This window comes from Tenebrio molitor, chromosome 6 (assembly GCF_963966145.1).
Source record: "Tenebrio molitor chromosome 6, icTenMoli1.1, whole genome shotgun sequence".
NCBI lineage: Eukaryota > Metazoa > Arthropoda > Insecta > Coleoptera > Tenebrionidae > Tenebrio > Tenebrio molitor.
The window spans coordinates 10,731,236-10,752,748 of NC_091051.1; the positions used below are offsets into that span (position 1 = coordinate 10,731,236).

A 21,513-nucleotide genomic window follows, 5' to 3' on the forward strand; every position below is an offset into this window, starting at 1 on the left:
TTATTTATTAATTTGTAATTATTTTAAACCTAAAAAAAATTGTAATCTGTGAATGATTTAAAAAGCCTTTTCTGTGTAAAATACAACTTGTAATAAACATTGTGACAAGTTACGGACAAGTGCCATAAGCTGACTCATTTGGGGTGATTCATTCTAGCGGCATTTAAATACTACGGTAAATATTGTAATTTTTATTTGCTACTAATCACCTCCTCCGCAATGTGGTGGTTTTAGTATTGCGGAAAACATTTGGAAATGGTTTCGCGGATGGCTAAAGTTTTCTTTCGAAATTCATCAAAACATTCAGCGGGTTACGTTGGCTGCCCTGACAGAAAACTATCCTACTCATTTTGACAGATTTGGCAGTTTATGTTTACGACACGTCAGGCCTGAGAGTATTTAAGCTTTTAACTTTTTAAGTTGAAATAAGTTGTAAAATGAATTAGTAATTTATTACAACGATATCATTAATTGCATGTTGAAGTTAATTTGAAAGCAATGGGTATGTGATTTGACGATTTAATCGGTTCGGGAGATATTTTTAGGTTATACAAACATTTCTAGGTGTCTTATTTAGTTACTTTAAAAGCCTTTTGGGCGCACGAGAGATGAGAATTTTAATTCTCGGTTTGGATGGTGCCGGAAAAACCACTATACTCTATAGGTTACAAGTAGGTGAAGTAGTTACAACTATCCCAACCATTGGGTTCAATGTGGAACAGGTCCAATACAAAAACCTTAATTTTCAAGTATGGGATTTGGGTGGTCAAACAAGTATAAGGTAAAATTAAACTGCGTTATTTCAACAATGGTTAACTATTAATTGTAGACCTTACTGGAGGTGTTATTATAGTAATACAGATGCAATTATTTATGTGGTGGATTCAGCCGATAAAGAACGAATGGGAATTTCAAAAGATGAATTGTTTCACATGCTTAGGGTAAATTTAAAAATTAGATGGGTTCAAGTTCAATTATATTTTATTTTTTAAGGAGGAAGAATTAGGTGATGCAATTTTAGTTGTGTTGGCTAACAAGCAAGACATACCTGGGTGTATGTCATTAAAAGAGGTACATCAAGCACTGGGTCTTGAAGCATTAAAAAATAGAACTTTTCAAATATTTAAAACATCAGCCACTAAAGGTGAGGGCTTGGATATGGCAATGGAATGGCTGGCAAATGCTTTAAAAAACAAAAAATAACAGTAATTTATCAAAAGCTACTTCTAGTCTTGTAAAAATTATACGTTTAAATTTTTTTCCATTTAGCAAATTATTTGAAAATTGATTTTATTTGAAGCTTTTTTGTCGACATTCTGTTCATTCCAAACAACGTTCATTATTTACCATGTTATCTGCAAAGTATTTAAGATTTCATACCACGTTTTGTATTATAGTCTTCAATAAATGTGGAGATCATTCATATCTCTATTATTCTTGATTTACCTAAAACGGTTTTGACATCTTTTAAATGAAAAACTGTCGAGTTACTGAACTTGTTTATTTTCAGTGATGTTTAAAATATAAAAATATCATAAATAAAGAGCTTATTTACAATGCTAAAGTAGATAGTTGCTGCTACAATAAAATAGTCGAAATTATGTAAAAATTTGTACCTTACAACTATATCTTTGAAAAAAATAATTTAAAAGATTTGCATTCTAGTCAACTTAAAAGATATATATTCCAGTTCTGAGCAGTAAACGAGTGAAAAAAATAATACATGTCTAGGGCAAGAGGTCATTATATGTTTATGTACTTTTTATGTTTTCTCAAATGAACAGATAAATATGACGATGTGGCAAAACTCCTATTGCATATATTGCATGTGTAAGGTTTCTCCCCTGTATGTTTTCTTATATGTACATTTAAGCTGCTACTCTGAGTGAATTTCTTTCCGCAAATTTCACACGTGAAAGGTCTTTCTCCGGTGTGGGTCCGTATGTGCTTTTCTAGATAGGTTGCTCTAGTAAATGTGCGTTCGCACAACGTGCAATTGAACAGATTTTCCCCGGTGTGTGTCCTCGTATGCTCTTGTAAATACGCTGCCGTTGTAAATTTTTTATCACAAGTGATGCATGTGAATTTCTCTCCGGTGTGCTTCATCATGTGGGTCTGAAGTTCAGATGCATAATTACAAATCCTATCACAAATTGTACATTTATATGGCTGCCGGCCAGTGTGCTCCCGCATATGCACCGTAAGCTGCGACGAGTGTGTAAATTCCTGACTGCAAACTTTGCAGGAGAATTTTTCTCCTGTATGTTTTTTCATGTGGACCGTCAGATGCGACGACTGAGTGAATGTCTTCGTGCAAACGCTACACTGCCAAGGTCTGTCTCCTGTGTGCGTTTTCAGATGCGAATTGAGGATGTATCCCGACGTAAATTTTTTTTCGCAGTAACTGCACGCAAACGGTTTCTCCCCAGTGTGAGATCTCATGTGAACTTGGAGATCACTTGCTTTAATGTATCTTTTTTCGCAACAATTACATGCATACGGTTTTTCCCCAGTGTGGATTCTCATGTGAACTGTCAACTCGGCGGTTATGGTAAAGCGCTTGAGACAGACGTTACACTGAAAAGGCTTCTCCCCTGTATGTCTTCTGATATGCTCTCGCAAATGTGACGAGTGATAAAATTTCTTATCACAATACTTACACTCAAACGGTTTTTCTCCGGTGTGAGTTCGCATATGAATTTTTAAGTTGGCATTTTTTGCATACTTTTTTCCACAGATTTCACAGCTAAATTTGTAAGGATCTTCGACGATTATGGTCGTCTTACTTTGTTGAGCTTCGAGACGTGCAGCTGCAGGTGTTAAGGATGGATATTGAGGTAAAGGCTGCGTTTGAGTTTTGACCGATCTAGTTGGGACTACAACTTTTTTTACCACTTTTTCATATCTGGCAAATCCAGTGGTGGCTACGGAATCTGGAGATGTACTTCTTGAGTTTTCAATTTGCTTGGAAGATTTTGACAACTCCTCTTCATCGAGTAATTGTTTGAGATTAAGGTAGTCTGTGTTATGATGAGTATTTACCTTTGGGGGAGGTTCGATAAGATTATTTTGTATTTGGATGGTGTTTGTCAACTGATAATCATCCAAATTTGTATAGGACGTGATTTTTTCTTGCGAAAAATATTGCTGTGAAGTATTTTCTGAATTAATGCATAATAATCGGAAATCATACGCTATTCTAAGTTTTTCTGTACAGTTTGAACACAGTAAGTTTGAATATCCGCTCTTTGTCCATGCCTGAAGAATGCAAAAAATATTACAAGCAACCCTATTGTATGTAAGAACTTACAATATCGGAGACGCAGGCAACGAGTTTATCACATAATTTTATATTGTCGCTATCCAAAGAATTTAAGGGGGTTAAAGCACTTTCCACTCGCAAACATGTGCGACAACAATCTGTTATTTGAAAAACACTATTCATTTTTAAATAAACGTACTACATGTGTATAAATAAAATTAACATAAGTTACGGTGCGCGCAGCACGACAAAAATTGCTTTATTTATAAACATTTATTTTGACAGACTCGTCAAAAAATAACAACAAATACTATCTGTCAGTTTGGTAGAGGGCAGCACTAAAAATAAAATAAAAATAAAAAGATACGTCGCCGCCCCCAAGATAAATACCATTTTGCATCTACAGTGAACAATATTGTTTAAATTTATAACTTTTGGAACTGATAAACGTGTAATGTTTGTTGTTTTGCCTGTAAAATCGTGAGAACGTGGGTTGGTGTACCTGCCAAAGTGTATGTTGGTATTGGCTTTGTTACTAAAATTTTTGACGTCTCTAGTTTGATGCAATTTTGTTAAGGTTAGAGCCGAATTATTTTTCATTCCATGTCCAATCAAATAACGTTTCAAGAAAGAAATCTAAATGGAATCGCGATGGAAAACATAATCAACGTGGCAGACTGTTGCAGAGCGTGCTTACGAATAGATTGTTCATTAACACCCACAAGTGCCCAAGATAATGATTCAATAAAATTTTGCGACAAGTTATTATCCTGCGTTTCCGAAGTTGTAAGTCATCGTGTCCTTTTTGTTGTCGTGTCATAACTGGTTTTTTGTTGAAAAAAAATTCTGAGATTTCAATTGTAACACAATTAGATTTTTTTTTACTATAGATGTGGCAGAAGGAAGGTTTGCCGTCGTTAATATGTGCGACGTGTATCGAACGACTTCGCGTTGCTTACGATTTTCGAAATATATGTTTACAATCTGACCACACTTTACATCGATACATCAGTCATCTGCAAGAAGACAGCAAACAGAATTTAGGGACAAGACCTCTCACAACACCAACTAAATTTGATTTTGCCATACCCACGACCACACAGGATGACATACCTATAAGCGTGGAAGAACCACAAAATGCAGAGTACCTTCACTTGAAACATTTTCTTGATAATGATGAAGATTTAGCAAAAAATGATTCTCTAGTAGATGTTCCTAGGTCGAGTAGTGCCAGTCCTGATTCACCTTCAACAACAGGTATTCACTGGTGTTGAATTAACTTACTAGATAGGTAATTAGTTTATACTGCAGGGTTTTTAAATAGTCAGAATCAGCACGAACAGCCACAACAGCAACCATCATCACAGCTCCAGTCGATGCCTCATCCACAGATTCACCAGCAGATACAAGTGACCCAACCGATTTCCCAAATCCAACAAACTCAGATCCAAATTCAGCCACGTCAAGTTATAAAACGTACGACTGGTATTCAAGTTAGACCTCCAACTCCTTCATCTGTTGACCAAGAAGGAGTAGACGTGAAACCTTTTACTTGTACAATTTGCGGTAAAAATTACAGGAAGAACGCGAATTTACGGATACACATGCGCACCCATACGGGCGAGAAACCGTTTGAATGTAAATACTGCGAAAAGCGTTTTTATCACTCGTCTCATTTGCGTGAACACATCAGGAGACATACCGGAGAGAAGCCGTTTCAGTGTGCCGTATGTAACAAACGCTTCACGATTAAAGGTGAGCTCACGATGCACATGAAATCTCACACGGGCGAAAAACCGTACGCTTGCACTTGTTGCGACCGTCGGTGTCTGACAGCGGCCGATTTGAAGGTGCACATGCGCACCCACACCGGGGAAAAACCGTTTAGCTGTGTAACGTGCGGCAAAAAATTCGCCAGCACGTACATACTAAATTCCCACATAAAAACGCATACGGGGGAAAGGCCTTATACTTGTAGCATTTGCGGTAAATCGTTTACACAATCGTCTCATTTAAACGTTCACATGCGAAAGCACACGGGAGAGAAAGTCAGTTGTAAAGTTTGCGACGCGAAATTCACGCATTCCTCCCAATTAACCGTTCATATGAGGGAGCACACGGGCAAACAGCCGTACAAATGTACAATGTGCGACAAAATTTGCAATTACGCTTCCGAGTTGCAAACGCACATGATGAAACACACCGGCGAGAAGTTCACGTGCGTCACGTGCGATAAAAAGTTTACGACGGCCGCGTACCTGCAGGAGCACACCAGAACTCACACCGGCGAGAATTTGTCGACTTGTCCGGTTTGCGACAGACAATTCACGCGGCATCAGTATTTGCAAAAGCACATGCGGACCCACACCGGGGAAAAACCGTACACGTGTTTCACTTGCGGTAAGAGATTTACGCAGTCGTCATCTCTTAAAGTGCACATAAGAATCCACACCGGCGAAAAGCCCTACTCCTGTACGATCTGCGACAGGAGATTTACGACTTCTTCGGATCTCTCGGCTCATAACAAAAAGCACAAGAAATATATCAATTTATAACTTACGTGCGGATAAGAGATTAGGTCGTGTGCAATTGGCCACCGCAAGGGGACGCCACTCGTGAATATCAAAATACGAAAGAACAAACGTCAAACATGATATTGACCATGATATAATTTTTTTTAAGCGGCGTTTGGAGTAGCAGAACTGTGATAAAAATAATAACAAATGTGTCGTCAGTAGGTTGACAGAATAATATTCACCAACAACACATAAAATCGGTAACAAAAATGTTGAAACGCAATCGTAGAATACTATATTATCATTTATCAAGGTCCACAAATTTAGCTAGAATACGATGTAATTCATATGTTAAGTAGGTTCCTTTTTTAACAATGCTTTTTCCGCCTAATTTTCTATATTGTATAGCAGTCTACATTTGTATTTTTCGCATATCTTAATTATTATTTTTATACATTAAAGAATCTCGCATGTACATAAATATTTCAGTATTACCATGCTTCATTAGTTTTTAATTTGTTGTGTGTTAAAGTAATGATATTTTTATTTAAAGTTTTAGGTATCAGTTGCCAGCTGATGTTCGTAGGCTTTTGATCAGAGTACGCTGTGATCAAGAAAAAATGCTTTAATATGTTTGATTTTTATTTTGCAAAAAATATATTATTTGATCGTACTAAAACCCAAAGTGGCAACGATAAATGAAACAAACTAATATAGCCTCAGAAAGTGGCGTTGTAATTGTAAGTTACATTAATCGGCGAAGCGAATTTATCCAATAAACTATTAAATCGTTAATTTAATTTTCAGAAAAGGATAATGGTGTTGTAGGTATTTTTTATCGCAAATTAATCTAAGTTTTCCAAGAAAGAAAGTGGAAAAATTGAAATTCAGTCGTGAAAGGTTCGACTAATTTAATTTGTTGTGCATTGAAAGTATTTACAAAGTGAACATAACAGTTTCAGTTCAGCGACAGTGAAGGAGCTAAACTGGTTAATAATTTCATCCACATGTTTTTATATTATATTTTTTTATCAGACAGTTGGGTTGACGTAAGAGGCCTAATAAAATAAAATTGTGATGGATTTAGTGTTGTCCATTTAGGCAATAAAAATTATTTAATGTGACTAGGTAATGAAAAGAGAGTTAAACAAGTGGATGATGAATTGGGTGGTAACATGACAATGAAATATAAAAATGTTTTAAGCATGTTTTTAGGAAAACGGTAACGAAATGGTTTAATAAAACAGCATGTTATGTGGTCATTGTACTGAGAAAACGATCGAAAGGTATTGGTTGTTAATCAATTAATTATTTATGATGTTTATTTCTTGTGTACGTAATTATTGTTGACAGTAAGTAATAATTCAGCTGTAGCTGTTAGTGTTGATTAACGGTGCAATTTTTCAATAGTCATATTTCTGCATTTAAAATGTAAAATAATGCTAGCTTGATTGATGACTGAAGGTGTTATGTTCAAGTTGTGCAAACGAAATTTTAACGGAATACGTATCTGTATGAGTTAGACAAATACATATTTGCAATAAAACTGTAAATTTTTGCTTGTAACTATATGTTTATGTCCCAAATAAAAATAGTAAGAGTGGAGAGCTTTTATTTTTGAATTTGACATTATCTGATGACGTCGCATGTCGAGTCCCACTGCAACGTGTTCGTAGTGTTAAGAACATAAACAAGTCGGCGATTTCAGTGACTGTAATTTCTGATAACGACTGGGGAGGCCGGTGTCATCAGTGGTTTACTTTACTATTAATAAAAGCAACACAAATATAAGGTAATCGATTACAAGTTCTATTATTATTAGCGTTTATCGAATGACTCGCGACTGTCTGCTGTCACTTGATCATTTTGGTTAGGTTGTTAACGTTGCGTTCGTGCGTTTGCGTAGTAGATTCGGCTACGTCACGGACACGGCTTACTAGATTTTTATTTATATTCCGGTAGGCTGTTCGCATATTACAAAAATCAGGCCATTGTGCGTGTTACAGAATATGAAATTGCGAGCAAGCGGTCAGTTTTTGATTCGGCTTAGAGATAAGTCAAACAAGATTTATTCGATAGCGTTTCGGGTAATTTTAGACCGTATACAAGCAAAATTCAACGAGTTTTATTTCTTAAATTATTTTTAAACCAGATACACCACGTAAATGTAAACAAGTGGGTCAGTTTTAGCAGAAAATTATAGGTACTTTGGTTAAATTACCCTTGATTGTGCTGATAGATTTTTTAAGTCTGCGCCTAAAAAACGTGCGTCTGCACGCACATAGGTTGTTGCCTTAAATTTAGACGTAACGCAATGTCAACGGCGTTAAAGTGGAACCTAATTTGTGAAAGTATATTTTATATATTTTATATGATGTTTATTTTCCTTTGGAGTTAGAATTTAAAGCAGTTACGGGAAGTTTCTGTACGAAACATATTCCGCCTACTTAAAAGTAGAAATATGGAAGGATAACAAGGCGCAAACCTGAAGGTAATATGAATGATAGTAAGAGGCAAATTATTTTGAAAATATTAAGTCGAAGTGTGTAAAAAAAGCTAATGGTAAGGACAGTTAACAAAGGAATTGTTGGTGCAAGTGAATATGAGCAAAATAAATATAAAGAAAGTCTTTTGGTGTTATTTAGCAAAATAGAAGTAACCAGGAAAAGAGGCATTTCATGGCGACAATGTTTTCAAATTCTATAGATACATTCGGATAATTGCTACAGCTGCTCAATTGGAACAAATTAGATTGATTGTAATGTATCTTAATTAATTAAAATCCACTAGATCAATTACATATACTGTATCTAAGAAGGGAGAATTGAATAAGTACCTACGTAGAAGAAAACAGAGGAAAATATTAAGAACCTGAATGACGCAAAAGTTTAAAGTAAAAAAATAATAATAGAAGTAAATACATAATCTCAGAACCTATAGATAGATAAAAACCGATACATATGTGCTTAATTTATTTTTGAAAATAAATGGACATAAAATGTACCTAATTATAATTTTGCTTATTACTATACTAAGGACAACGTAACATTTTATCTGCCCCGCCCATTTCATTTTCTTAGTTACCAATCAATTAGGTTGTTAAGACGATCTGATTTACACAGTAGAAATTTCTGACATTCGAGTTGTCTTAATGACATTTTATTTTTTAGAACCTAAAACAATAATTGTGGACTTGACAGCAAAATTCTAACCTTAACTTTTTTACGTGGCAAATGTGATGAAAAGTTGTACAGATTGGCTCTGGCTTTGATTCTGATTGGTCCATTTTAGTGGGCGGAGCAGATAAAAAGTAATAACGGCAATACTATAGGTACTATTCCGGACACGGAATCTTGGCCAACATTTTTTAGACATTCTAAAAAAAAATTATGTAAACCAGTCATTAGTGTCATTAATAAATGACAATTATTAAAAATCACTTTGAAGTTTTTCTTGTGACATCAAAAAAGCAGGGAAATGGCATTATTGAGTCAAAAGTTGGGTTATATTCAATAAAGGCCAGTTCACATATTTGTCAGTTAAATTATTTATTTATTTATTTATTTTTTCGTATCCCACCTCCACCCGGCGGCACGGCAATTTTGCCGGAGTACATACACTATTACGGATATTACTATCAAGTAATAGTGCAGTGCTTATCAACATAATTACCGGCGTCTCGCCTCCGCATTTTGACTTTGTTGTGTATTATGTTCTGTGTCAATGTTAAGGAACTTCCTCACGATGTGACATGAGTATAATAATATACCTTTTTGAATTTCAACTACCAATGTGTTATCTAAATCCAGAATTTTTAAATTTTTAAAAAGAGATTGCGGTACTATTCCCGTTGCTGAAATTAAGTGGTAAAATCGAAATTTTTTCTAAACACCAAAGATTTCTCATAGCAACGGAGAGCTCTAAATATTTATTATTATTATTATTATTATTAAATGTCAGTCGTGGCCAAGATTCCGTGTCCGGAATAGTACCTACTATTAATTTGGCCTGAATGCTGTGTCACCAGGTGTGCGATAGATCCGCACAAGATGAGGCAATAAGTAACTTATTGTATACTTAACCTGAACAAAAACAATATTAAACTACGACTAAAATAATTTACGATATAAATCAACAATGAAACAATTCGCAAAACTAATACAAAAATAAATTAAATTTTATGTTAGTAAAATAAGAAAATAATGGAATAGAATGAAAATATAAACTGACTGATGATACCTAACTACCTACTCATGTCAAATATGTAGCGGTGACAAGGACAACTAAAGAAAAAAGTGAAAATATGTACATTTGGAATGTAGGAAGATTAGAAAGGAAATACATAGATAAGGAATAGATTGAACAAAATACGGAATTTTTTTTGGACTGACTCATGAGCGACGAAAAACAAAATATTAAATATGAACATGTAACCTTTCAAATATGAGTACCTACGAAGTGTTTGTGAAAAATTTTCCACATCATCATTGAAATTAAAGTATCTCAAGTATTTTTAAGACAAGAATTTATAATATAGAAGTCACAAGATAGTAATCACCTCGAATAATGAAGATTTAGCTTTGTGTTGACCACATCGATTTTTTTTTTGTCAAACGGATATCATCCGATATTGTGAAGTGTGTAAACATAACATTCAAATAATGGAAATGTGAGATCATTGCTGCAGTGGTTTGCGTCGACGACATTTCAAAGAGTTTAATGCTGTTGAAAGAATGACACATATGCCAATAATGTTCGTGATATAGGAAATTTGTTGCAGAGATACAATGTCAAAGCATCTCTTTATTCTGCGTATTTATTCAGTAAAATATAGAGATTAAAGTACATTCTTCAAATTCTAGTCTTGAATATGAAAGTTTTCGTAGTAATAGTAAAAAAAGATTAGAGCAGTTAATTTCCTAAATGAAACTGTAGTTCTGCTGCTAAATTTAATATTTCTTAAAGTCATACTTTTGTTCATACCGTGCGATCAACAATTACTTAGATAAGGGACGACTATGACTTTGACAGTGTCAGATTTTTCGTATTATTGCTGTCACTATGAATCAAATTTCAACGTAAAAATGATTTTTACTTCAGAACATAAAAGATTACTTTCGTAATAGTGTTTTCAATAACGGAGACATACAGCACTGCTGCCTGTTTCCAAATTTAAATTGAAACAGGTATAGCAACCAAAAATACTTCCATGCATCCAGAAAATCTGAACGTCTAGATTTGGACATACGTCCAAAATCTCAAACGCTTCTTTGTTCTAAATAATTGTTGATCGCAACGTAGATGTCTCGTCTGTTGTCATTTAAAATTGCCTCATTTTAAAATTATACATTTATGATTTTGTTTAACTTTCGACGGACTGAATAAGTGAGCAAACTACATTATAAATACGTAAAGAATGGCCACTTCTGGAAAGGAGTGTGTACTTTACTATTTTATCTTGACTTCATCGAGTTATAAATTTATAAATCGTGTAGCCAAGAACAATACCTGCCACTAAAACTAATTTTGTTCTCGGTAAAAAATTGCATTAAAGGCCATTAATTTAAGATGAGAAATTTAAAATTAGACTTCCAGACAAATTTAAAATTCGTGCACTTCCTCTTTTATTCCAAAGATGTAAACAGAGCACTCGTAAACTGCCTTATTTCTGTCGTTTATATCCATTATTGACTGAATTAAAAGCAGAATGCGATGTAAACTCTAAGACAGTTACTAATTTATTTAGTGTTTTCTTATAAGTATCGATCTTGTGTAAATTCACTCGTATGAAACATTTTCAGCTGCAAGAACTCAAGAAGGTTTATATTTTTAACCACCTAAGGCTTCTAGGTTACGTCAAAATAAAAGGCGTATTAAACTAGTTACGCACTTCATTGGAAATTAATAACATTCATGATGTTATTATTATCGAACAAAATTCTCTTTTGTAATGCATCAATATTAATTAGACTTAAATTTGTAACATTGACAGGTGGTGGGCGTTTATTAATTTCTGTTATTTTAATTTAAATGGTTTTAGGCGGGGATTACTTTTGCTAAATGGTTTATTTCGTAAGCCGTCTAAAATTGGTTATATTATTCTATGTGCTTTTATTATATGATATACAATTAATTAATAATAATTGTATCATATTTTTGTACCAATTCCATAATTTTATTATCTGTAAAGTATATACATATTTGCAGAATCTTTTATTTAATATTGTGTATTTACACAAAATTTATTATTTAATCGTTTTTCAACGAGCATCATTATTGTTTAAACCTAGATTATGCTGAAAGGTAATCGTTGTAAATTTGCAATTAAATCGAGTTTTTGGGGTTGTGGGTTAATTGTTCTGGCGTAGGCGTTAGATTATAATTTTATAACATATTATAATACTTTTAGGATGTCGGCCTATGGAAACCAGCCCGATTATTTTGCTCAGAACCAAGAGTCTTCGTTTAATTTTGAAATGCCACCCCAGCAGGATTTTCAACAAGAACTGTAAGTAAATGCATATTTCCACATCATCAGTTTACCGTGTTACGAACATTTTTGTCTTCCACGAGGATCAATACATTTTTTTGTCTGTAGTTCGCCTAAAAAAGCTTTCGAATTAACCCTCGTTCTCCGCTTCATTTATCGCATTATTACAAAGCTATACAATTTACCACTGTTTCGCAAGATACAATCCGTTTGTAATTTCTAATTTCGGTACCGTTATCATTTACTAATTGCGTGTACGTACGAGAGTTTCAATCTCTAGTTTCAAAATTCAAACGAAACAAATTAGAAAGGGTGTTTCCGTAATGAAAATCACTGACATTTTCGCGATCAAAGAGATTCCAGATAAATTGAAAGTTAAAGTTGTGTTTAAACATTTTTTCACAATGGAAATCTATAATGCATATTACATCATCATAGCTGCTATTGTTGACTACAAATTAAGGTTAAATTTCTAAACTACGTTTCGTATCCCTGCATTACGGTTAAGACGGCTTGCCTTCGAAAATTATCCATCTTCTTTATATATCACATTTCGTTTCGGCAAGTGCTCGACAGTAAAAAGCTATTAATTTCCGTTTCCTTAATCACAAAGTAATCGATATCTTTAGATATCTTTAGGAACGTATATTTAAAATTACAAATTAATTTGTACTGAACACCGGAATATTTATTCGCAACATTTTTTGCTTGTTAACGTTATTAATTTTGCTGCACTTTATTTATTTAACAGTAAAACGTGAATTTAAATATTTATGAAGATGAGTAAATTACCTGTGAATCTTGACAATTTTTTAAATTCATTTTTGAAATCTTAAGAATCCTTTACGTACGCTTTAGTACACCATACACTAAATAATTGAAAATTATCCTTTTTGTACACATAATAGTAGTTTATTTAATGAGTTCGTGTGTAAGTTGTTTTTTTTTTTTGGCATGAGTGGGCCAGTTTAAAGGCCCACGAGTACCAAAAAAAGACCCAATTTACACAAGAACGAGTTGAATACAACGTTTTTTTTTCGACGAGCCCCTTAACGGCTCCAAATCGCTTAAAATCTTTAAAATTAGCTTGACGTTTCGTTCTGACAAGTTGTGACATTTATCAAAATCCTCTCACACAGGAGAAATTTCTCAAATTCTGAGTGTCGAACAAAAAAAAAAAACAACGCAAATTCGAGGAAAATAGCCATAACAGAGAGGTGATCTATACAATTTTTTTTTTTGAAGAAGTAAATAGCAAATACAATATTACCTACTTACAGTTTTTTTAGCTTTTTTCTAATCTGAAATTCTTACAATTACTTTTCAATTTTAGTTAGTACGAGTAGGTCTCATGTGGTGCCTAGTAGAGATGATCATATTCCTAATAGGTTTCATTGCATTTTATATAAATTTACTCCAGAATTTTTACATATCAACAGTTTCTGTTAAAGTAATAATCTTGTATTTTTTATAAATATACTGTTGTCGCAAAATATAAAAAAACCATATTATTGGGGTCAATTCGTTGTAGCAAAATCTTGTTTACTGTTATAGAACATCAACCTTTAGTTATAAGAATTTTATCATAGAATGGAAATGTAAGCTTATTATTTGATTTTATTTATTATCTTCATTCTCCGAAAACAAAAGGGCAGTCAACCCCGACACAAACCAAAATTCTTTGTGTAATATCAACAATTATGTCAACTTGAACTATAAACTTGTAAACAGAGAATTTGGTCGCGCGAACACTTACATTTTCACACCGCTTATCACCCATTCAAAATATATATAAACCATCACTCTCGACAAGACACTTAATTACGATTATAACATTTAATTCATTCCTTCATTGTTAACACTTCGTTAGTACTTATACATCAATACAATATAAAATCGAGTATTTTGAGTAATAAACACATTAAGAAGAAAAGTGCACTTGTCTCTCCACTACGAGGTCTCATAACATTACAAAGGAAAATCAAAAACAAAATTGTTATGACTTTCTACTCTTGATTTCTATGGTTATCTCTGTCGGACATTCCGGGAGCAACAACTTTTTTTTGTTATTTTATAAGCATCCAATTTTGTTGTTTTCTTTATTTTTTTTATACATGAAAGCAAAATGTCAGTGATTAATATTTATCAGTATTAAAGTGGTTGCTTTATTTCTTGTGGTTTCCTGACAATAGGTATTCAGAGAAACTATGACCATCCTTCCGGGATTTATCTTATTGCCGGAGAGACAAATGAACAAGAAAATTTCAAATTGTCCATTGAGTGCCAAAAGTTTGGAATCGGTAATGAAAATAATTACTTTTCCGTTGAGCTTTTCGAAAGGAACTCGGACAGATTGGTTCTATTTTTTGCAAAGAAACAAATTCCGATAATTTTTATTTTTCTGCCTTTTTTCGTTCCCGCGCAGTGTCGTCATTGCCATTTTTAAAAATGGCAACCTTAATTATTTTACAGATTTGGATATATTATTCAGTTCTGATTCACGTCCTCGTACCATGTATGACCTTTAGGTTGTTGATTCTAGAGATATTGATTTTTAAAGGTGAAAACAAGGTGACAGCGAAACTCCAATTTTACATCGAAATTTAGTCAATTTACACAAAAAATAATTTACGAAAATGATTAATTAATTTCGATATTTCATAATTTTGATATTAGCAAACTAAAGCATTAAATTAAAAGAAGTATGTATTTGCATTTTGGACGTTCATTTGTTGTTTTAAATTGTTGATATGATATTGAAATTTCAAAATTTAGCTAGGCATTGAAGCTATTACAAAATCCATTTTGCGTGCTGTAGTAGAAATTCGCGTTTTGAAACAAACTAGTGCAATTTACTTTTCCAAGGTTGGCATTCCTGATCTTCGCATCGAAAATGAAATGTCAAAATAAACGCCTAAACAAAACGAATTTTAATTAATTTGTTTATGTGGAATATACAATTAATCGTTGCATTAAACGTGTCTTGGGCAGTCTCGTATTTCTGACGGGATACATACAAAATTGTCTTCGTTCATTTTTAATTTGCTAATAACAATTGAATCTTCCAAACAACATGACATTTGTTGCCAACCACGACAAAATTTCCCAAATTTGAAAATTGTTAATTTTCACTTTTTAATGGTGCAAAGTAGAAAAAATAGACAAAAGTAGACTCAAGTTGCAAAAAACCACGGATGGAAAATTAGGTTGGTATTAGCTGTCATCATGTTTGCTAATTTTGACGAATCAATATGGCTAGCATTGCTGTAAAATCTATTTATGCTGTATCTAACCTCAAATAAATAATTACTGAAAAGGTCGTTATAAAATTCACACTAACGCAACTTCTGTTGCATACTGCAACTAGTCACTTTACACTATGTAAATTTTCGAAAGTCGGTTGCAGAAGTGGTTTTTGCAACTTGAGTCAACTTTATAGCACTTACTCCTTGATGGCACTCCTCGCAAGCTCGTCGTGACCTAAACCCGTACTACTTTAGGTTCAGTTTTAAACGTTGGGTTGGAAAAATCATAATGATCCAAAGATAATGGATATTAAAAAATGCAAATTGACATCTCTGATTTTCGAAAATTGCAACGGGAAAGAAAATTTTTCCACTGTTCTAAACTTTTAGCACGCACTGTATACTTGGTGTAAAATTTAAACATGGCTGTAGGTACCAAGAAATATAAGTTTAAATTTCATTTTGTCAGTTTTATTTATTTTTAATTACCTGTCATACTTTTTACATAAAACGTGTAACGAAGAAGTTTATACTAAACTTCACTTAAAAATAATACTAAATTTACATTGCGTAAATACAATTATTTTGAATAAGATCATATTTAGTCTGGAGCTGTTCAATCATCTATCTGTCCCATTCAGGACACAATTAATAAATAGCAGTGTCTTGATGCTAACAGTAATTAATACCAAATACACAGTTAATTAATTCAGAAGAACCAAAACACATTTTGTCGTCGTACATATCCGACATTGAAACGTTGTTGACAGTTTGAAGATATAAATTTGTAACGAACAAAGCCGGCATCTTATAAATTGCTGCGTTTGATTATATTTTGTATAAGACAGACACCGAAAGTTATTCAATATTGTGTCAACTTTTATTGTGGAGTCAGTAGACATAAAAACTTTAGCCGGCATATGAGGGTCAGGAACTTCTTGGTGAACATGTCCACTCTTATATTAAATTTATCGAACTTCTCCTCTGCTTATTTTAATATGATTGTTCAACGGCCAAGCAAATACAAATAGATAATAATTTGTGTGCTGCGGTTTCATTTGCTCTAATTTCCTTCTCTTGTAATATGGTAATGCAACTTTGCAGTTAAAGACGAAAATTGTGTGTTAAAATTTCACACGATGTTTTAGTGAAGACGGTATCATTTAATTACGCTTAAAATCAATTTTTATTTGTGTATTCCTTGTCTAACAAAATGCTCAGAAAATGGAAGGGAATGAAAGGAGATACGTGCTGGATGTGGCATTCAAAAATTTTAGAGACTATAAAGTTTGTAATATGTTTAACGCAGATGAAACTAGTTTATGTAGGTAGACAATAACTCAAAAAATATTATGGGGCTATGGGGGTAGCGACAGCAAATAAAGAGATTTATCGCCGTGTTTCAGACACTGTAAGTAACTTAATTAAAGCGGAAAATTAGTGTTGGCTACCATAGTTTAATATTATAACCACCGCAATAGTGTGATATGGTTACTGTTATTTTAAAACTTTTTATATTACAACTTTAATGAAGTTTTTAATAGAAAAACGGATAAATGTGTACGAGAACAACGATAAACGGAATGTTTTAATTGGTAACGATATTTTTATTCTAAATGATAATGAATTAATAAAACGACTAGTTGGTCCTGATGGATGCTATTTTTCTAAGCTTATATTTTAGCAACATTAATTTTATTATTCAAATCGTAACAAGAGAGCTCAGACTAGGGAGGAATACAGGTGTAACGTCTTTGTTGATTTGTCTACGCATAAACATTTCATACTGTCGTTGTTCCCTTGAGGTAAATTAGTCTGCAGAAGGACGTTGTTGTGTTCGTAAGCACAGCAGCTGACATTTCATAAATTTTGAAATTGGCCTTATCACATTTACGAAAATGTTGGATTATTTACAAAGACAAAGCAACATTCAAAGCAAATTACCCAAAGAGTTAGATCCCTTTTCACCAACTGTTTATAATTTTTATAATTTTATAATAATACAGTACGATTTAAAACAACTCTAACAATAAGTGGAGCGTCTTCGATTGAGCGACAGCGACAGCGATGATAAAAGTAGCTATACACAAATTACCAGCTATTTTCTTAACGTTTATTAAAATAATATAACGCTTACTACCAACGTTCTTATTATTTTTAATGTTCTCGGTAGATTTCAAGGTGCTAACCCTAAAAACAGTGAATACAAATTCGCCGGATCGTTAAGGATCTACTAAAATGGGGAGGGTTAAGTTTAAAGCAAAATTCCTGAAACGCAGTGCGACGGTTTAAGATTCGTTAATAAAACTGATATTCATCTAATTAGAATAAAGATAACCCATCGGACTTTTATGAGGTTTTTTACTCTTTACACTCGCAATATTAATTCGACACTGCAAGAATTTAATGGTGATGGATTTCCAGAGCAGACAGGATTTTTGTTTGGTTGTGTCTGCAAAATGTGCCAAGCAACACGCAGCAGCGATAGCAGGAATAAATTGAATCAAAACATCATTTGATCTTTTTTGGGCGATTTTCCTTTAAAGAAAATGTTATATTAGAGGTACGTAGTAAGTTGCTGCAGGACTTTCATGTAAGGATTTTAATTAACAACTTCTAAAATTAAATTACCTGTAGGCTCTCAATATTGATTCATTGTATTAATTTCAAAGTTATCCGTAAATAAGTAATTACTCTTACATTCTCATTTGTGAAGTTGTGTGCAAGACTCTTTTAGATCAAGCAACATGATTAAATAACTAAATTAGCGTTTGTTAAAGCTCAGGTACACCTTCTAAAAGCTGCTTCAAGGATGTGTAATAACAAAACTTAAATTTTATTTATTGTCTTATTTAAATATAAACGTGTTGTTATTGTAACAGCGTTTTTGTGTGTTGTGCAGCAGATTTTCCAATTATTATGACTGAAGTTGATGAATGAAAGCTCGTTTCTGAATTCTTTGTGTTTGTTTTTGTATTAGCTACACCTCTGTTGTTTTCATTCTGTTTCAGCATAGTGTAATTAGTTCCTTTTGGTGCGATCACAACCGTTGTCGAATGAACTGTGGTTAAACCACAAACCCTGTGCAATTACGCGCACGTCGCAGCTTATGTCAAATAATGTATGCATCTCTGACAGGAAATTTGCATAAAACTGATGTGATTTGTTCTGTGAACGATATTCGGTTTTATTTTTGCAGGAATTTCCAGTCGTTTGATTCTAAGTCCGCCGTATCGGGTAATATTTACGAGTCCAATCCATACCTGAACCCGACTGTTCCTTACTCAGGTGATGTATATGGTGGATCTGGACAAGAGGTACGAGATTATAACGCTCCAGGAGGGGAATTTGAGGATGAGCCGCCGTTACTTGAGGGTAAGATTTTATGACCTATTGGAAACTGAAATAAAAACTTATCGCTATTTACTTCCTAAACTTCACCGAACACAATCTCCGGATTTCTAGTCATGTCCGAGACAACTTTTTTCATTATCATCTTAAATCGGATGAGAAATTAAAATTTTCAAATATAAATCACGTTATCCGTTCATTTGGATAACTAGGAAAAACTCATTAAAATGTAAAAATGTTTTAGAAAGAAACACGTAATTATCGGAAAGTAATGTAAATCCTTTGATTAATTTTTAGAAAAAACAAATCGGTTTCCGGTAATATGAAATCCATGTTTATTCTAATTTAGTGAAGCATCAAATCCTACTTAATTCAGGACCGGGCTCATACTGCTGACGCGAATTTATCAACTGCAAAGCAATAACTGCGCCATCGTAGTCTAATCTTTTAGTTTCAGTTTAACCCTCCTATCGATTTTGTAATGTTGACATACATTACAAAATATGTACACATGAATGTGCGTACGTCCAGGCGTTATCCTTCAGCACTGACTGACCCATAAATACTCGCTTAATAAATTTATATTTTTTCAGAGTTGGGCATTAATCCCGAGTTCATCGTTCAAAAGGTGAGTTTTTTCACACAGGGGTTGCGGGAAATCTTTTTTTTTCTGAATAAGCTGAGATAGAAAATTAATAGCAACGGAAAATATTGATTGGTAGACGCTTTAATATCGGAAACTTGGAAGCTCCCCTCGGCTATAACGAGAAAAAATTGGGAAGTTTTTGCGATTCTCGTCGCTTTTTGCCTTTTATTATAACAGTTTATCCGAAATTCGTCACGTTTCTGGCCTTCCTTGTGCCAAGCGATTAATAAAATATGCAAAACAAACAGCACACTCCGAGCAATCGCGGAAATCCGATGACGTTTTAAAATCCTCATGAAGGTGGTGTGAGAGTACGACGAAGACCGTAAAACTTGAGTATCCACGAGTAAATGATTTAAAAAATAAAGTAAAAATTTTTATGTGGGTCGTCGTGCCGCTTACGAACTTATTTTTTGGGGGGCGGTGGGGCCGGCGAAAAATTTCTGATCCAATTAGTAAATCGCGTGTTGAGGGCTGCTTTGTTTTTATTATATTTCTTAAACAGGTTGTTTTCGACGGTGTTCTTGTTCACTGTTTCTAAAGAGAGCGTTGTAGTTTTACACCGTGGCTCTTGGGAAACATTTAAGCTTTTGTTTGCTTTATCAAAGTCTTAACTTCCTTCGTTTTTGGTTTTCTCTGTTGATTCGAAAGTAACAGTCAGAATTTAAATTTTTTTCGCTCTTAAGAGCGCCACCGAAATCTTCCGCACTATATAAATACATCAGAAAATTCTGAAAGCCGTCTCTTATCTAATGCTCTTTTGTCGTATTCAAATAGGATACGTAGACGCTTTTCGGCTGTTGCCGACATGACTAAACTTTTATTTCTGCCTCGTAAATGTTTTTTAAATTTAACTTCACGTGCTGACCCAGAAATTACTTGTACCTACGTGCACGATATTTCCTTTTCGGGTAGTAGTAAAAAGTGAAATTGATGTTCGGAACTTTGGAAAATTTGAATATTCAAATTCAGGAAAAATTGCGTGAAGGTGAGCTTGACGTATTTTTTCCAGCGGAAAAACTTGTTTTTAAAAAACGCACTTCAAGTTAAAAGTTGTAAAACTGATGAAGAGAATAAAATCACACTTTCACCCTCCTTTTTATTTTAACTTTATCCAAATCGTTGTTTTGTCTCTCCACCACCTGAAACCGATGAAATTCATTTGCGTTATTTAATTTTTATTTTCCATGTTTTGTAAAAATAGTGCTTGTATTTAAATTAGGGCAAACTTTAAAACAAATTATTAGGAAGTTTTGGTACAACGTTCTACCTGAACAAGAGCACAATAATAGAAAACATAAATTTCTAGGAGAAACACAATTTTACAGTTACCACCCCTCCACCGACTTTACTACATGTTTTAGCGTTGATATTTTGCAAAGCCACTGCTAGGTCGATTTCGCTCACAAAATGCATTAACAGGATCCAACAAAGTGAAAACTTTTGTGTTAATATTTAACCGGATTTAATTTTTAATACACCGTACAACATTATTAATTCAGATACAACTAAAAATATTTCGTTTTTCATAACAGTACGATTAATAATTAAAGTAGCAAACTCTACATTTTTTTTCTTGAGAACTGGAAATATATCGGTTAGTGAAGTCATAATAAGGATTTGGGACAACAGTAAATTATCAAGTCTTTCCAAAAAGAATGAAAGGGAAATTAAGAACAGAAATTAAAAGAAAAGTTGAAAAGAAAATTAATAGCCTTTGATGTATGTACAGGGTGATTCTGGTTTTACCGCCCGCACGATTAACCCTATTAAAAAATTAGTAAAAATTAACGAAACTTGAAGGTTACATTTCCTTCATATAAGGGTTCAAACGTGTGCAATCAATTTTCACTTCATCCAGAGTCGTAAAATTTAAAAAATCAATTTTGAGCAAAAAAAAATTTCCGTGCACACTCATTCACAATTAATTCAAAGAACATATTTATGAAATTCGCATCAAAAGAAAAAGATTAGTTTTTGAATTATTCCAATTTTAATATTAA

General features: G+C 33.4%; 4 protein-coding genes across 10 annotated transcripts in view; 3 read left to right on the forward strand and 1 right to left on the reverse strand.

The window, feature by feature from the left end:
- Positions 1–329: 329 nt before the first annotated feature.
- On the forward strand, positions 330–1,425 carry Arl1 (ADP ribosylation factor-like 1). Its single transcript, XM_069051442.1, has 4 exons — positions 330–502; positions 565–781; positions 830–941; positions 994–1,425. Exons 1-4 carry the CDS (start codon positions 499–501, stop codon positions 1,201–1,203), a joined length of 543 nt encoding a protein of 180 aa, XP_068907543.1. The 5' UTR covers positions 330–498; the 3' UTR covers positions 1,204–1,425.
- Positions 1,426–1,485: 60 nt separating this feature from the next.
- Positions 1,486–3,595, reverse strand: LOC138133480 (zinc finger protein 883-like). Its single transcript, XM_069051422.1, has 2 exons — positions 3,311–3,595; positions 1,486–3,258 (listed from the first exon to the last, which is right to left on the reverse strand). The coding sequence occupies exons 1-2, from the start codon at positions 3,443–3,445 to the stop codon at positions 1,744–1,746; spliced, it is 1,650 nt and encodes a 549-aa protein (XP_068907523.1). The 5' UTR covers positions 3,446–3,595; the 3' UTR covers positions 1,486–1,743.
- LOC138133479 (oocyte zinc finger protein XlCOF6-like) lies at positions 2,800–7,383 on the forward strand. Of its 7 annotated transcripts, XR_011160380.1 has the most exons (5): positions 3,795–4,048; positions 4,153–4,519; positions 4,562–6,518; positions 6,586–6,678; positions 6,735–7,383. XR_011160380.1 is itself a non-coding variant. In XM_069051421.1 (4 exons), exons 3-4 carry the CDS (start codon positions 4,153–4,155, stop codon positions 5,815–5,817), a joined length of 1,623 nt encoding a protein of 540 aa, XP_068907522.1. In that variant the 5' UTR covers positions 2,800–2,837; positions 2,919–3,015; the 3' UTR covers positions 5,818–7,383. The 7 variants fall into 7 exon arrangements, 4 of the variants coding, with proteins under 4 accessions (XP_068907522.1, XP_068907520.1, XP_068907519.1 ...); XM_069051421.1 differs by lacking the exon at positions 3,795–4,048 and adding exons at positions 2,800–2,837; positions 2,919–3,015 and having other exon boundaries at positions 4,562–7,383; XM_069051419.1 differs by adding an exon at positions 3,660–3,782 and having other exon boundaries at positions 3,840–4,048; positions 4,562–7,383.
- A 37-nt stretch (positions 7,384–7,420) lies between these two features.
- The window catches only part of Yip1d1 (Yip1 domain-containing 1), a 131,546-nt gene continuing 117,453 nt past the window's right edge, over positions 7,421–21,513 (forward strand). Inside the window, exons 1-4 of the mRNA XM_069051440.1 lie at positions 7,421–7,570; positions 12,188–12,286; positions 18,713–18,888; positions 19,458–19,492. Of these exons, the coding sequence (XP_068907541.1) occupies positions 12,189–12,286; positions 18,713–18,888; positions 19,458–19,492 (309 nt within the window). The 5' untranslated portion in view covers positions 7,421–7,570; position 12,188. The remainder of the gene's footprint in view (positions 7,571–12,187; positions 12,287–18,712; positions 18,889–19,457; positions 19,493–21,513) is intronic.